This window comes from Arachis hypogaea, chromosome 11, assembly GCF_003086295.3.
Source record: "Arachis hypogaea cultivar Tifrunner chromosome 11, arahy.Tifrunner.gnm2.J5K5, whole genome shotgun sequence".
Taxonomy (NCBI): domain Eukaryota; kingdom Viridiplantae; phylum Streptophyta; class Magnoliopsida; order Fabales; family Fabaceae; genus Arachis; species Arachis hypogaea.
The window spans coordinates 2,795,107-2,810,370 of record NC_092046.1 but is presented as its reverse complement, the minus strand read 5'-3'; the positions used below and the strand labels follow the sequence as shown (position 1 = coordinate 2,810,370).

At 33.2% G+C, this 15,264-nt stretch overlaps 1 protein-coding gene across 1 annotated transcript; it reads left to right on the top strand.

Moving 5' to 3' along the window:
* The first annotated feature begins 1,415 nt into the window (after window positions 1-1,415).
* Window positions 1,416-2,409, top strand: LOC140176449 (uncharacterized). The gene is made up of 2 exons (XM_072207823.1): window positions 1,416-1,881; window positions 2,072-2,409. The coding sequence occupies exons 1-2, from the start codon at window positions 1,416-1,418 to the stop codon at window positions 2,407-2,409; spliced, it is 804 nt and encodes a 267-aa protein (XP_072063924.1).
* The last annotated feature ends 12,855 nt before the right edge of the window (window positions 2,410-15,264 follow it).

The following is a 15,264-nucleotide window of genomic DNA, read 5'->3' as shown; positions in this document are numbered from 1 at the left end:
GATTCACACACATGTTGTGGGAGCAGTGTTATCAGAACCAGATCGACCTGTCCGGCTGGATCGAAAACCTGGTGAATTGGTGACCAAGTCAATCCGGGTGAGTTTGTTGACCGGACAAAGAGGAGAACCGACAAGACTCGGTTTGAATTGGTCGGATTTGACTAAAACCGATAAACCAGCATGTTTAATTTAACTTGGATCGGTTTGAATTTTTATTTTTTTTTCTTCACGTAAAATGACGTCGTTTCAATTAAAAAAAAAACAAAAAAACAAAACTGAGCTGAAAGAAACCCTAGCTCGAAGCCTTCATTCCCTTTCCCTGTTTCCCAAACCCATTCCCTTTTGGCCATGAGAGAGACCACCTGAGAGCTGAGAGTCTGAGACTGAGAGTGTGAGAGAGTGAGAAAGACCCGTTCAGCCAACGCCACCTCAGCATGCTCGCAGTCTCACAACCGCACCACCCACCACAGCCAACGCCAACTCTATCAAACATTCGAACGTCGTTGGCTCCTGTGCGTCCATCGCCTCCTGCTACTGCTACTGCTCATCGCCTTCTGTCCTGTGTCATTGTGTGTCCAGTCGTCGTCGTCGGTGCCGTGCTTCTTCTCCAGTCTCCCTCTTCTCTGTCGGCAGTGCATCAACCAGATATGTATTTTTATTTTTTTTAAGCTATTCAGTCTTTCAAATTTTCAATAATTTAGTACTTTAGTTAGAATTAATTGATTAATGATGTTGATAATCTATGTTAATTATCTATGTTGATCTCTGTTTGATTTCTGTTAGATTGTTGATTGTTCAATTTTTTGTACTATATTGTTGTTATATATGTTGATAATCTATGTTGATTTCTGTTTGATTTCTGTTGATTGTTGATTTATGTTTGATTTCTGCTCAGTTCAAACAGAAATTGATAACATTGGTTCAGTTTGTTGATTATCTATTGTTGTTAGATTGTTGATTGTTGATTATCTGTTACATATGTTGGTTGATGTTGTATATCATTCTTAGTAGATTGTTGTTGTATATTATTCCTATAGATTAGTCATTTAGTTTTGGTTGATTAGGAATTTAGGATGACTTCATCAAATACACCATCAGAAACACCAACTTTCTAGGAACAAGGATCAACTCCTGATGCAACAATTAGAATCCAAAAAAATAGTAATAGAAAAAAAACTGATCCTGCATGAGGCCATTGTAAACAAGTTGTGGATAAAAGAAAAACAGTTCTGTTATGTATTTATTGCGAGAAGCTTATTAGGGGTGGAGGAATTAACCGGGTTAAGCATCATTTGGCTGGAAAAGGCGGAGATATTGAGGCATGTCGAAAGGTGCCAGCGGTAGTGAGACACTAATTCAATCAAAACATTGAAGAGCTTCGAACCAAGAAAAGGAAACAAACTGGATGTACTATCATGGCCGATGGATGGACTGATCGTTGTAGGCGTACTTTAATTAATTTCTTGGTCTATTGCCCTAAAGAAACTATTTTTCTGAAGTTAGTTGATGCTTCTCATGTCTCAAAAACTGTTGATGCTTTGTTTAAGTTGCTTAGGGATGTTGTATTATTTGTTGGTCATGAGAATGTTGTACATGTAGTGACGGATAATACTGCAAATTATGTTGTTGCTAGAAGGTTGTTGGAATCGGAGTTTTCTAGATTGTATTGGTCTCCTTGTGCAGTACATTGTGTTAATTTGATGTTTCAGGATATTGGAAAGTTAGAGGAAGTGAGTGAAACTGTGTCACAAGCTTCAATGATTACGAAGTATATCTATAATCATTGCCATCCTTTGTACTTGATGAGAAAGTTCACAGGCGGACGAGAAATACTTCGTCCAGCTCCAACTCAGTTTGCCACTAATTACATTGCTTTACAAAGTATTTTAGCTCAAAAGAATGCATTGAGAGCTATGGTGACATCTAGAGAATAGACAAGCTCGGCTTACTCTAAAGAAGCCAAAGCTAAAAAGTTTGTGAATCAAGTCTTAGATTCTAAATTTTGGAATCAATGCACTAATATTGTTAAGCTTATTGAGCCACTTGTTCGTGTATTGTGTATTGTGGATAGTGAAGATAGTTGCAATGGGTTTCCTTTATCAAGCTATTTATAAGGTTAGGGAAGAGATGGTGAAGAGGTTTCAAAAAAGAAAGAGGGTTGTTGATTCTTATTTGAAAATTTTAGATACACGTTGGGATTCACAACTTCGAAAAAACCTTCATGTTGCTGGTTATTGGTTAAATCTAGCTTTTCGATTTAATGCTGAAGAATTTGAAAAGCACAAGCAAACAACTTCTGACCTACTAGATGTCATTGAGAGATATGCTTATGGTGATGCAGATTTGAATTCTAAATTGACAAGTGAGATGAGAATCTTTAAGAATGCTGAACAAGACTTTGGAAGATAGTTTGCAATACATGAGCGAACCACAATGATACCTAGTAAATTTTTTATTAAAATTAGTCTTTTATGATTGTAATTTGTTTATGATTTGATTTTTATGATTGTGATATATTATTATCTTTTTATGTTACGATCAATGGTGGGAATCTTATGGATGTGGACCACTAAACTTGCAAAAGTTAGCGATTCATGTTTTGAGTCAAACTTGTAGTTCTTCAGATTGTGAGCATAACTGGAGCATTTTTGAACACATGCACTCAAAGAAAAAGAATCGGTTAGAGCATTAAAAGTTTAATGATCTTGTTTATGTTCATTACAACTTAAAGCTACAACAATGGTACTTTTTATTATTCTTTCTTAAAGGAATTATTTTAAATTTTTAGTCATAATAAGAATAATCAAGTTAATTGATAATATAGGAATCGAATGAGAAAGTAAAGTTATGATACAATTTGTCTTGATACATTTGAGGATCATTCGAAATGGATAATGGAAGATTTACCACCATTTTTAACTCTTGAAGAAGTTGATGCTTTACGAAATGATCATGCAAATATGTCTCTTCAATCAGCTTTAGATGATTTGGCTATGTTTTTGTTAGGGATGATTTTGTAATGCTTTAACCAAATATTTTGCCTTATTATTGATTATGATTTGTGAAACATGATTGAAATGCTAGATCAATTGAATCTGGAAGATGATCGAGATGATGATGAAGCTAATAATAATTCTGTGAAAAATACAAATTAGAATGAAACCAATTATGATGTAGCTCCAGATTTGTCAAATAAAGAAAGATATACAGACTTTGAAATTACTCCATGGATATAATCAATGGATTGTTATTTTCATTGTGTTAAATTGAGATCAGATACTAATTTAATAGTACTAACAAATTTTGTGTTTATTTTCGTATTACTTATTTTTACTCTTGAGACTTAATGTTTATTAAAATGTTATTAGAGATATGTTTTTTAAATTTTAATTTTTAAGTTTTTAGCTATTTTATATGTTTTACTTATGTGGGACTTAGTCAACCGGTTGAACCAGTGACCCACCAATTAAACTAATAATTCAGTAATCCAATAGCCTGATCAGTTCAATCACCGATTCGGTTCTGACAACTATGTATGTGAGTAATTTTTATCGATCTTTGATTAATTTTATTGGATTTGATCCTTAAAAATTTTTAAATGTGTAACGAAATCATTATCATAATATTACATCACTAAATTATTTTAATAATCGATTCAGGTAAATTAGTTTAATAATTTATTAACATAATAAAAGCTAATTAAAAAATAAAATATATAAAAAACATAATTAAATTTAATTATAAAAATAATTTGTTCAACTAATATTTTTTCTTATCTTATCCTATAATATGTTAAATATATTGCAACGTGCATGGTATTGTGATATTTTGGATGTTTGGCTTTCTTTTTTTGTTAGTGATGGTTGAGATTCTTCAGATTATCTACTACTTTATACCTCGCGTATGTTTTTTATTAACGAAATAAATATCAAATTAGTACTCAAAAGATTTTGGTACTGATAAAATAGTATTTGATTTTTGTTATTGATAAAATGATCCTTAAAAGATTTTAAAATTTGACAAACGTGCCTCGAATTCGCCGGAGCACATCTCCAACAAGCACGATACTGATATGGTCACCATGTTTTGGTTAGGGATGTTCAAAACCGATCCAGACCGAACAAAACCGACCAACCGAATCAAAAAAATCGAAAACCGAATAAACCGATAACCGACAAACCGAAAAAAGTATATTTTGCTTTTTTACGGTTCAGTTTGGTTTTCGGTTTTGACATTGAAAACCCTAACCGAACCGATTCACATAAAAAACTCCTAATAAAACCAACCCCCAGGGCACAAATAACTTAGCGCCGCTCACTCTCCCTCTAATACTATGTTTGTTTGAAGAGAAAATTGAGGAAAGAAAAGAGGAAGGAAAATGATTATTTTCTATTGTTTGGTTGTGAAGAGAAATTGGAGAGGAAAGAAAAGGGATGGAAAAAAACTGGTGGGACCTACCAATTTTTTTTCTCTCCAATGTTGGAAAGAAAAGAGAGGAAAAACTTTTTTTTTTCTCACCACTTCCAATATTACCCCTTCACTTTTTTCAATATATTTTATAATACAAGGATAAAATTGTCTTTTTATAACATTTCTTTCCTTCTTATTTTCCTTTCATTTAAATACATCTAAGGAAAATAAAAATCCACTCAATTTCTTTCCTTTCTTTTCTTTCCTTTCTATTTCTTTCCTTCCAACCAAACATAGCTTAAGTCTTCCTCTTAGCGCGAATTCCTTCTTCTTCCCACCTTCCACACTCCACACTTCCACAGCACCCTCGTGGCGGCTCTTCCTCGTCACGCTTTCCTCTTCTCGGTGCGGTCTTCTCTCCCTCCCTTCCTCATCGATCGTCGTGCTTTCCTTTCCTCGCTACGCTTTCCTCGCCGTCTCCTCCACACCGTGTCTCTCAAGGTACCAGGAGGCAGGAGTTGTCGTCGTCTCCACGCACAATAGCCATCGTCTCCGTCATTCTTAGTCTCTCTGCCTCCGTCGTTCTCAGTTTCTCCGCCTTTGTCATTGTATCTTCCAACGGAGCCTTAACCTCAAGTATGATTTGTTCATTTTTTGTTGTGATTCCTTATTTATTCTGAAGTTTAGATTCTGTTTTAAATTTTCAAGCCTTAGGGTTTCTTATTTTTCTAATTCTATTTATTTATCATAAATTTGTTGTTATGAATCTAGTTTTTTTATGTTATTTTTAATTATTCAAGCCTTAAGGTTTTCGATTTTTTTAAGTCTGTTGGTAAATTTAGTATGTAGTACTATGAGAACTAAAAAAGATAACTGATCAGCAATGTGAAATGAATAAAAGAAAAAGTAGTTTATTTGAATGAGAAGGATTCTATAAGATTTAACACACCAGTATCTTGCAGATTGCCAAAAGTTTGTTTCATTAATGCAGAGATTGTGGCAAGGGATAGATTTATTGGCTTAGATCAAGGATTTGGGCCTAATGCTGTGAAAAACTTACCAAACAACAGATTTTGTGATCTTCTATTTCATTATGTTTTCAATATTTATCATGTTGTTAATGCTTAATTCCTTTGCATAGAAATAGTTATATAATTGACTGAACCTAGTTTGTTTATTTTAGATTGATAGATCCCTCATCTCATTCCTTGATTTTTTCTGTTCAACCTATTGATATTTTTGCTTCTGCTTCTGCTGGTTATTGATTAGGCACATACCAATATACTTGGTTCTCATATTACAGAATGAATATACTTGGTTCTCATCATAAAGTATATCCTTGGTTGTTAGTTATTATTTTTATGCTGGCATTAATGGATTAACATTTTTACTTTTGGTATTATCAAAATGTTATATATTTTGATTTTGTACTATTATACTATTCTTTTTTATAAACTTTTTAGAGGAATGGTTGCTCTTATCTTTTCCCTCCTTCTAAAACTTGAAAGTTGGAAGACTATAAGATACATGAATAGTAACTACTGATAAATCATACATTTGAAAATATTATATTTTTGTGTTACTATTTTCTTTGGGAACTGAATTCTAATTCCAGTCAGTACATGAAATTAGGAATGTTTGAACGAAAGTATAAAGACTAATGTCTGTTAGTTGCTTACACTTTACTATTTTTTTATACTTCAGTCTTGGCTCTAACACTTTCTACCACTTTTAGACTCCTTTTTTCTGAAATTAATTAGAAAATAAAAAAAATCGAACTAAACCAAACCGATATTAATTGGTTTGGTTTGATTCGGATGGTCTTGATAAAAAGTTGAACCAAACTGAAAGGCATAATTAAGATAACATTGGATCGGATGAGTTTTTGCCAAAAAACTGAACCAAACCGCAAACTGAACACCCTTAGTTTTGGTGACCTGACAAAAACCCCCAAACCCTAATCCCTTCCTCCCCAACGCACTCCCCCTCCCTCTCCAACGCACTCCCCCTCCCCAACGCAGCCCACCTCTCCCTCCCCAACGCAGCCCACCTCTCCCCAATGCAGCTTCCACTTCCTATTTCCCTCAGCTCTCTAGCCTCATCTTTGACTCTTCATTCTTCAACCTATCCAGCCACCGCCTACTCCATCTGCACTGCTCCAACATCGTCGCGACACATCTGTTCCGCCGTTGTTCACTGCGGTTCTACCTGTTTTGGCAAGATTCCTTTATGTTTCGTCTTGCTTCCGCTGTCGTACTCCATGCTTCTGTCGTCGTTACGCCGTGCTTCTGCCGTCATTCACCCTCTGTTCTGCCGCGCTCCAGCCCTCGCCTTCTAGCCTCTGTTAAGCCTCGATTCTGTTGTGTGGCTCAGCCTCTATTCAGACACCATTCCACCGATATTCAACCATCTCCGTTATAAAACTCCAGCTCTCTCTCCCTTTGTTGATTTTTACTTATTGTTTTAATTAGTGGTTCTTTTAATTATTAGATTGTTGTTTCAGTTCTTGTTTTGTTGGTGATTTGTTGCATTAACTTGTTTTGGAATTAGCTCAGAGAGAGAGAGAGAGAGAGAGAGAGAGAGAGAGAGAGAGAGAGAGAGAGAGAAGGGGGGAGCTGGCGGTGAAGGTTCACATGTTGGGGAGGTGTTAGGGTCAGTGGTTGTGGAGAAGGAGGATAATGTTATTGAAAGAGATGTGAAGGAAGAATGTGATGTTGATTTGGGTGCTAGTACTAGTGGGAAAGAGAATGTTGAATCAATAGAGGGGGCAACGGGGATGTGAAGATGGTGGTGTTGAAAGGATGGTAGAGTATGAGAGATAAGAGTTGAAAGCGTTTGTAACTATAGGTGGTCAAGTGTTGCATTTTAGGACGAAGAGGCCAAAAAATGAAAAACCTTACAGTGGAGGGAGTAGTGGTGGTGTAGTTATTTCAGGGAGAGGCGGGGGACATGGTGGTTTTAGGAGGGTAGCGGTCAAGGAGAGTGAAGATAATGATGATTTTGTTCCTAATGGTTGTGCGAATAAGGGGGTTGGGATGAAGAAGAAACGGAAGCGTGGGAGGCCTCGGAAAGTAAAGATGGAAGAATCAAACGGGTTAGGTATGGTGAGTTGTGGGAATGAGAAGGTTGAGCTAAAGAATGATGTGAATGGCAGAAAGAAGAAGCGGAAGCGGGGGAGGGGGGCTGGGTTGGCCGTTAGGAAGGGGGGAGTGCGTTGGAGAGGGAAGGGGAGTGCGTTAGGGAAGGAGGAATTAGGATAGGGGTTTGTCAGGTCACCAAAATACGGTGGCCACGTTAGCATCGTGCTCGCTGGAGATGTGTTTCGGCGAGTTCAGGGGCATGACGCTTGTCAGATTTTAAAATATTTGAGAAATCATTTTATCAATAACAAAAGTCAGGTATCATTTTGTCAATGTCAGAATCTTTTAGGTAGCAATTTGGTATTTACCTCTTTATTAAAAAGTATAGAAAATTATTAGGTGTTCCCTAACAAAAAAAAGTGGAATATAATGTTCCATAATACTATTAGGTTGCCAAGAATACTTTTATCCTGTGGTGAGTCATGAAATGGCAAAAATATCCGTCATTGTACGAGTGTATTGACGTAATTAACCTACTGAAGTTACCAACTTCATTGGATCTTAGGTTAAAAGTGAAGCCAGCTGAAGTAAACAATAATTTGACTCTTGCGCCAAAGAATTATTCGCACAAATTTATTTAAATATATTTTTTCACATATATTTTTAAAAATTCACATCTAATTATTAATCTTATATTTCTTCTCCGAAAACCGACAATACTTAAGTATATGGGTAGAAAAACCTAAACCCAGGCCATTCATAAACACAATTTAACAATTTCTATTACTAATTTTTTATTTATTAGCCAATTTCAATAGAAAAACACAACTTTTGCATTTTACATTACACATGTTTCTTTTGAATATCACTAACAATTTAATAAAAAAATATACTTGATAATAAGTATATTTTTATCCTTGATGTTTGTGTCATATTTGGTTTAATTTTAATAGTATTTGGTAACACTAAATTAACAGTTAATCTCTCCATTATTAATAATCTCAAATTTTAAAGATGTAACCGAAAGTTTAAAACGTAATTAAACCGTTAAATACATTTGAAATAAAAATAATATTAGAATAATTTATGACTAGCTAACGAATAATAGCTCAAATAGCATAGACTCCCTATACTCAATTAAAAGGTTGCGGGTTCGAGTCTCTTATCTTTTCAAATTTTTATGACTAAATAAAAATATTGAAGAAAAAACACACTTATCTATTTTTTTTATAATATAATAATTATACAAATAAATAAAAAAATTCTTTTTTAAGTGTACTTTTATATGTGACAAGTTTTGAATTCATAAATTTACTTGATTTTGGAGTGTTAATGAATGCTAGGATTTACCAATGAGTTATAGCTTAAATGGCATAATCTCCCCATACTCAATTAAGAGGTTGCAAGTTCGAGTTTCCTATCTTTGATAAAAAAAAAAAAAATGAATGCCAGGGTTTGAGATTTTGTACGAGAAGAAGAAAGAGAAGAGAAAGTGTTATAAAAATGTTTTGGGTGTGCTTTTCTGATCTAATACGCAAAAATAAAAATATATGATATAACTAAGGATAAAGTCCTTTATCTTTAAAATTTGACAAAAGTTTTAAAAATATCTTAAGTTTTATTTTGTTTTAATTTTATTCCAAAAGTTTTTGATTTGCATCAAATATACTCTTGACGGCTAATTTTTCAAAAAATTTAAGACCAATTCAACAATAATTTCATAGGAACAATCCTCAACACAAGCAAATCAAGCATAATTTTCATGCATTATTATTGTTAGATTGGTCTTAAATTTTTTGAAAATTTAGTCGTTGAGGGTATATTTGATGCAAATCGAAAACTTTTAGGACAAAATAAAACTTCGGAATATTTTTAAAACTTTTGCCAAACTTCAGTGACAAAAAATATACTTTACCCTATAACTAATAATATTGTTAATATCTATGTCACTCACTTTATTTATTATTTAATTTGTGTCAAATTTAAAAATTTAATAATATTAAATTCGTTTAATTTTTTTAAAATTAAAATAAGATATTTAAAAATATTAGAAGATAAATTAAAATTTGGCCTAAATATTAAAACTAAAATAATAATTAAAAAAGATAGAAGCCAGGAGAATAGAGAAAAATTGATACATATGACATGGACAACGATTTTTAATTAATTATGATTGATGATATTTTGTTTTAATGGGTAATTGTTAAATTATTTTTAATAATTTTTTACTTGTTAAATTATTAACTTAAATAAAAAAAAGTATATTATCACTTATATTTTAATAATATCACTCTTATTTTTTACAAATTATGCAAATATACAATAGAAAAAAAATTCATATATCAAGTAACATTATAAAAAATTACTACTAGTAATATATATATATATATATATATATATATATATATATTTTAGAAACAACAAAAATAAAACAAAATTGTATGGGTAAAGTCCAACCCAAACTAAAATTAAATTTGGATTGACCCCACCTGATTTTTTTTCCTATAAAAAAACAATTGTTTTTATAAATAAAATTGCCATATTTTATTTTTAAAAATATTTTATTTTATTTTATTTATCTTATGACAAAATTTATCAATTACAACCTCATATGAACGCTGATAAATGGTATTTCCATCCAATTACTATAAATTTTTATTTATTTCATTATTAACAAAAACAAAATTTCGTTATATATATATAAAAAAATGGCTACCCCAATAAAATAGCTTCACTTAAGGGTTACACCTTGAAACTAGGGGTGTTCACTGTCCAATCCGACCCCAAGACCTGACTCGGCTCCGAATTTTTTAGGGATTAATTTAGTGTAATTTTATTGGGTGTAGGACCAGGTAAGGCTTTCAAAAATAGATCCAATCATTATTTTAGGTCGAATTCGGGCCATAATTCGGGTCACCCGAATTCGACTCGGTGGTTCAGTCATTGTACACAATTAATATTTTGTTATTAGTGATGGATGATGACTATTCTTATGTGGAATTTAAGTATTGTAAACCTTAATATTTTATGTTATTAGTCATTATAAGACTATAAGTTAATGTTTTATGTTTAAAATTCATAAGACTTTATACTAATGCATAATATTGTGTTATTTGTATTGATTTAAATATTTGGTGTTATTAGATAATATTAGTATTGATTGTGGTTATGCTTTAATTTTAGAGAATGGTTAGTTCTTGTTATATTTTTCTAAGTGAATTTTATCATGTCAAATAATGGTTGAAATCTTGAAAATTTAGATATTTTCACATGTTAGCTTATAAAAAGATAATATTAACAGTTCGATTTTCACCCGATTTTTATCTATTAAAATCATGACCTGAAAGTACATAAATTTCATTGAATTTAGAGTCGAATTTAGATCTAACAAATAAATTCAATATATATTTCGCACCGAATTTAGGTCACATCAAATCCGATTTCAGCCGACGTATAAACACGCCTACTTGAAATAGCTACTTTTCATTGTATATAGACACAGAAAACATTATCAGTGTGTATATACTTCTTAACTATTAAATTCGATTTTATACTCTCAAAATATTCTATCAAAATCTTGACCATTCACATTATTTATATTCTATTTTTATGGTTGATATTAATAGAACATCACGATCTGTTTCCATACACCGGCATACCAGAACCGCTTCCAAAAGTATAAACGGTGTACAGAAAATGAGAAAAGACGTAGTAATGTAGTATTGGGCTATTGAGTATTGACAATAAGGTGAGACCGCGGGAGAAAGTTTGATTTAGGAAACGTGCCTTATACTTTTTTTATTATTCTCCATTTTTGTTATCAGTAGGGCTCCAGATATTGACACCGTTTTTGTAGTTTTGATTTTTTTCTTGCCATGCTACGTATACGGAATAAAAAGAAGAGTGACTTAACCAATTTAAGTTAGTCTAATAGTCAATTTATTTGTCTGTTTAAATAAATATTAGAAGTTTAAATTTTATTTTATTATATAATATTTTATTAATTAACAATAAATTTTTAAATAAAATTCAGATTTATAACAAATTAATCATTAATCTATCAAATTGAGAGACTGTTGACAAAAAAAAAAAAATACAAATTTAGACTTAAAATATGACCAATTCTCTAGTGTAGAAGAGGGGTCACCTTCTACATGTGTAGAATTGTAGAATTGTGGTGGCAGAATAAGAACTTAACAAGTGTCTCTTGAAAGAGATGGTCCCTAGCTTACTATGTCTCTATGCCTCACATGATAGTTTTTAAAAAATATAAGACATGGTAATTAAGATAATGAAGTCAAGCGAGATTAGTGCTGATGATGATGGGCCATGGTTGGACCGTTGTGTTTTTGTTACTGTTTAGGTGTGTCTAGTTTTTGGCATTACATGACTTAACGTACTAAAAAACGAAATGGATCATATATGAAAGGAGGATGGGAGTTTTATTATGGATCAGACTAGAAAGATAACACAAGATGCTTTTGACAACTTAAAAACAACAAAATGCGTATGATTACAAAAAAAAAAAAAAAAAATCATACTATGTAATATTCTTAGAGTTAAGAATATGAATAAAAGAGAATTTAATGCAATATTTTAAAATAATATAAATAAAAATTTAATACAAAACTTTAAAATATTTTGTATTGAATTGAAAAATTAAAAAATTCAAAATATTAATGGATAATTGGTGTATATTGTTATAAAATAACTAAATAAGAAAGATAAAATAAAAAAATATAAATGAAAGACTCTAATATTAATATTCACTAATATTAATATCATCCTACCATAATAACTATGATTTATATATTAATACTATATTTGTAATATGAAGAGAAAGAAAAGCTTCGTAGAGAGAGAAAAGAAATGCTTTTTATTGATGTGTTATCATCAGATACATAAGCCTCTATTTATAGGCATATATGATAGTAGTTTTTCAAACTACATTAAATAAGATTCTCTTTGGAAACATGAGCCTTGTGGAAAATGGACATCCACCTCAGGCTATCTTATCACAACACTCCCCCTTGGATGACCATTTAGGATTATTGCCTCGTTAAAACCTTACTAAAGAAAAACCCAGTGGGAAAAAACCTTAGTGAAGGAAAAAGAGTACAACATCCTTTAGTGATAGGGACTGCCTCATTAAAAACCTTGTCAAGAAAAATCCAATGGGAAAAAACCTGACCAAGGAAAAAAGAGTACAGTCTCCCCCTCTTGTCAACATCAGTTGATGTCTCGAAATCAGCGCATCCCAATCTCATGTACCAATCTTTCAAAGGAGGATTTTGGGAGTCACTTGAGCGGGTCTGTTGGATATCAATTATCCCTTGATTTTGAAGATCATGAGTGAAGATGAATTTTGGGAGAGATATGCTTTATTCTATCACCTTTGATGTATCCGCTTTTAAGCTGAGCAATGCATGCTGTATTATCTTCAAACAGGACAGTTGGAGCTATCTTATGATCAATCAGTCCACATGATGACAGAATATATTGAATCAGACTCCTCAGCCAAAAATACTCGCGACTAGCTTCATGAATCGCCAGTATTTCAGCATGATTAGAGGAGGTTGCTGCTATCGTCTGTTTCGTGGACCTCCATGATATAGCTGTACCACCATATGTAAATAGGTATCCTGTTTGGGATCTCCCTTTATGTGGATCAGACAAGTGTCCGGCATCTGCATAGCCAACTAGGTTTGACTTGGATCCATAGGGATAAAACAATCCCGTATCAACCGTTCCATGAAGATATCGAAAAATTTGTTTGATTCCACTCCAATGTCTTCTGGTTGGAGAGGAACTATATCTTGCTAGTAAATTCACCGCGAATGATATGTCAGGTCGCGTATTATTAGCAAGATACATTAGCGCTCCAATGGCACTAAGATATGGTACTTCAGGACCAAGGATATCTTCATTCTCTTTTTTAGGACGGAATTGATCCTTTTCCACATCCAAAGATCTTACGATCATTGGGGTACTTAATAGATGTGACTTATCCATATAAAATCTTTTCAAGATCTTTTCTGTGTATGTTGTTTGATGAATAAAGATCCCACTTTTTATATGCTCGATCTGCAGGTCGAGACAAAATTTAGTTCTTCCAAGATCTTTCATCTCAAACTCTTCTTTTAGAGTTTTTATAATTGTTGGAATCTCTTCAGGAGTCCCAATGATATTTAAATCATCAACGTACACAGCAATTATAATGAATCCAGAAGCAGTTTTCTTTATGAAAACACACGGGCATATATCATCATTCTTGAAACCGTTTTTGGCCAGATACTCAGTAAGACGATTATACCACATTCGTCCAGATTGCTTTAGACCATATAAAGATCTTTGCAATTTGACTAAGTATAACCCTTGCGAATATTCATTGGATGGTTTAGATATCTTTAGTCCTTCAGGGACTTTCATATAGATATCCCGATCTAATGAGCCGTATAAATAGGCTGTTACCACATCCATTAAATGCATATGCAGTTTATGATATGCAGATAAACTGACCAAATAACGCAACGTTATCGCATCCACTACAGGGGAATACGTTTCTTCATAATCTATACCGAGCCTCTGTGAAAAACCTTGTGCCTCAAGTCAGGCTTTATAGCGCACAACTTCATTTTTCTCATTTCGTTTTCTCACAAATACCCACTTATATCCAACAAGTTTTACATCTTCGGGTGTACGGACTACAGGTCCAAAAACTTCACGCTTTGCAAGTGAGTCTAATTCAGCCTTCATGGCTTCTTCCCATTTTGGCCAATCATTCCTTTGTCGACATTTTTCGACTGATCTTGGCTCAAGATCCTTATTTTCATGCATGATATTCAATGCCACATTATATGCAAATATTTCATTGACAATTGTCTTATTTCGGTCCCATTTCTCTCCTGTAAAGACATAATTTATCGAGATCTCGTCATTTTCACAATTTTCAGGTACCTGAACGTCTTCTGGCGTTATATCAGAATTTTGGACAACTGCCGGTGTCTTTACTATGTCTTTTTCAACAGGAATCGTACTTACCTCTTTTCTCTTTCGAGGATTTTTATCTTTGGAACCGACAGGCCTGCCACGCTTTTGGCGTGTATTTGCTTCCGTGGCTATTTGTCCTATTGGGACATCAATTCGAATTGGGGCATTTTCTGCCCTGCCACGCTTCTTGCGTGAATTTGCTTCAGTGGCTACTTGTCCTATTGGGACGTCAATTCGAATTGAGGCATTTTCCGCTGGTATGTAAGATTTGGTTATCCTCTTTGTATCGGAAAATGCATCAGGCAATTCATTTGCTATTCTTTGCAAATGTATAATCTTTTGAACTTCCAGTTCACATTGCCCTGATCGAGGATCTAAATGCATCAACGATGATGCATTCCAATTAAGTTCCTTTTCAGGAAGCTTATTCTCTCCCCCTAATGTTAGAAATTTTGATTCATCAAAATGACAATCCGCAAACCGGGCTTTAAACACATCGCCAGTTTGTATCTCAAGATACCTCACTATAGAGGGAGAATCATATCCAACATATATTCCCAATTTTCTTTGGGGTCCCATTTTGGTGCGATTAGGTGGTGCAATAGGAACATATATCGCACACCCAAATATTCTTAAATGGGAAACATTTGGCTGCTGGCCAAAAGCTAATTGCATAGGAGAGAATTGATGATAACTCGTTGGCCTCAAACGAATAAGTGCTGCGGCATGTAAAATAGCATGCCCCAAATCAAGGTTGGGAGATTTCTTCTCATAAGTAGGGGTC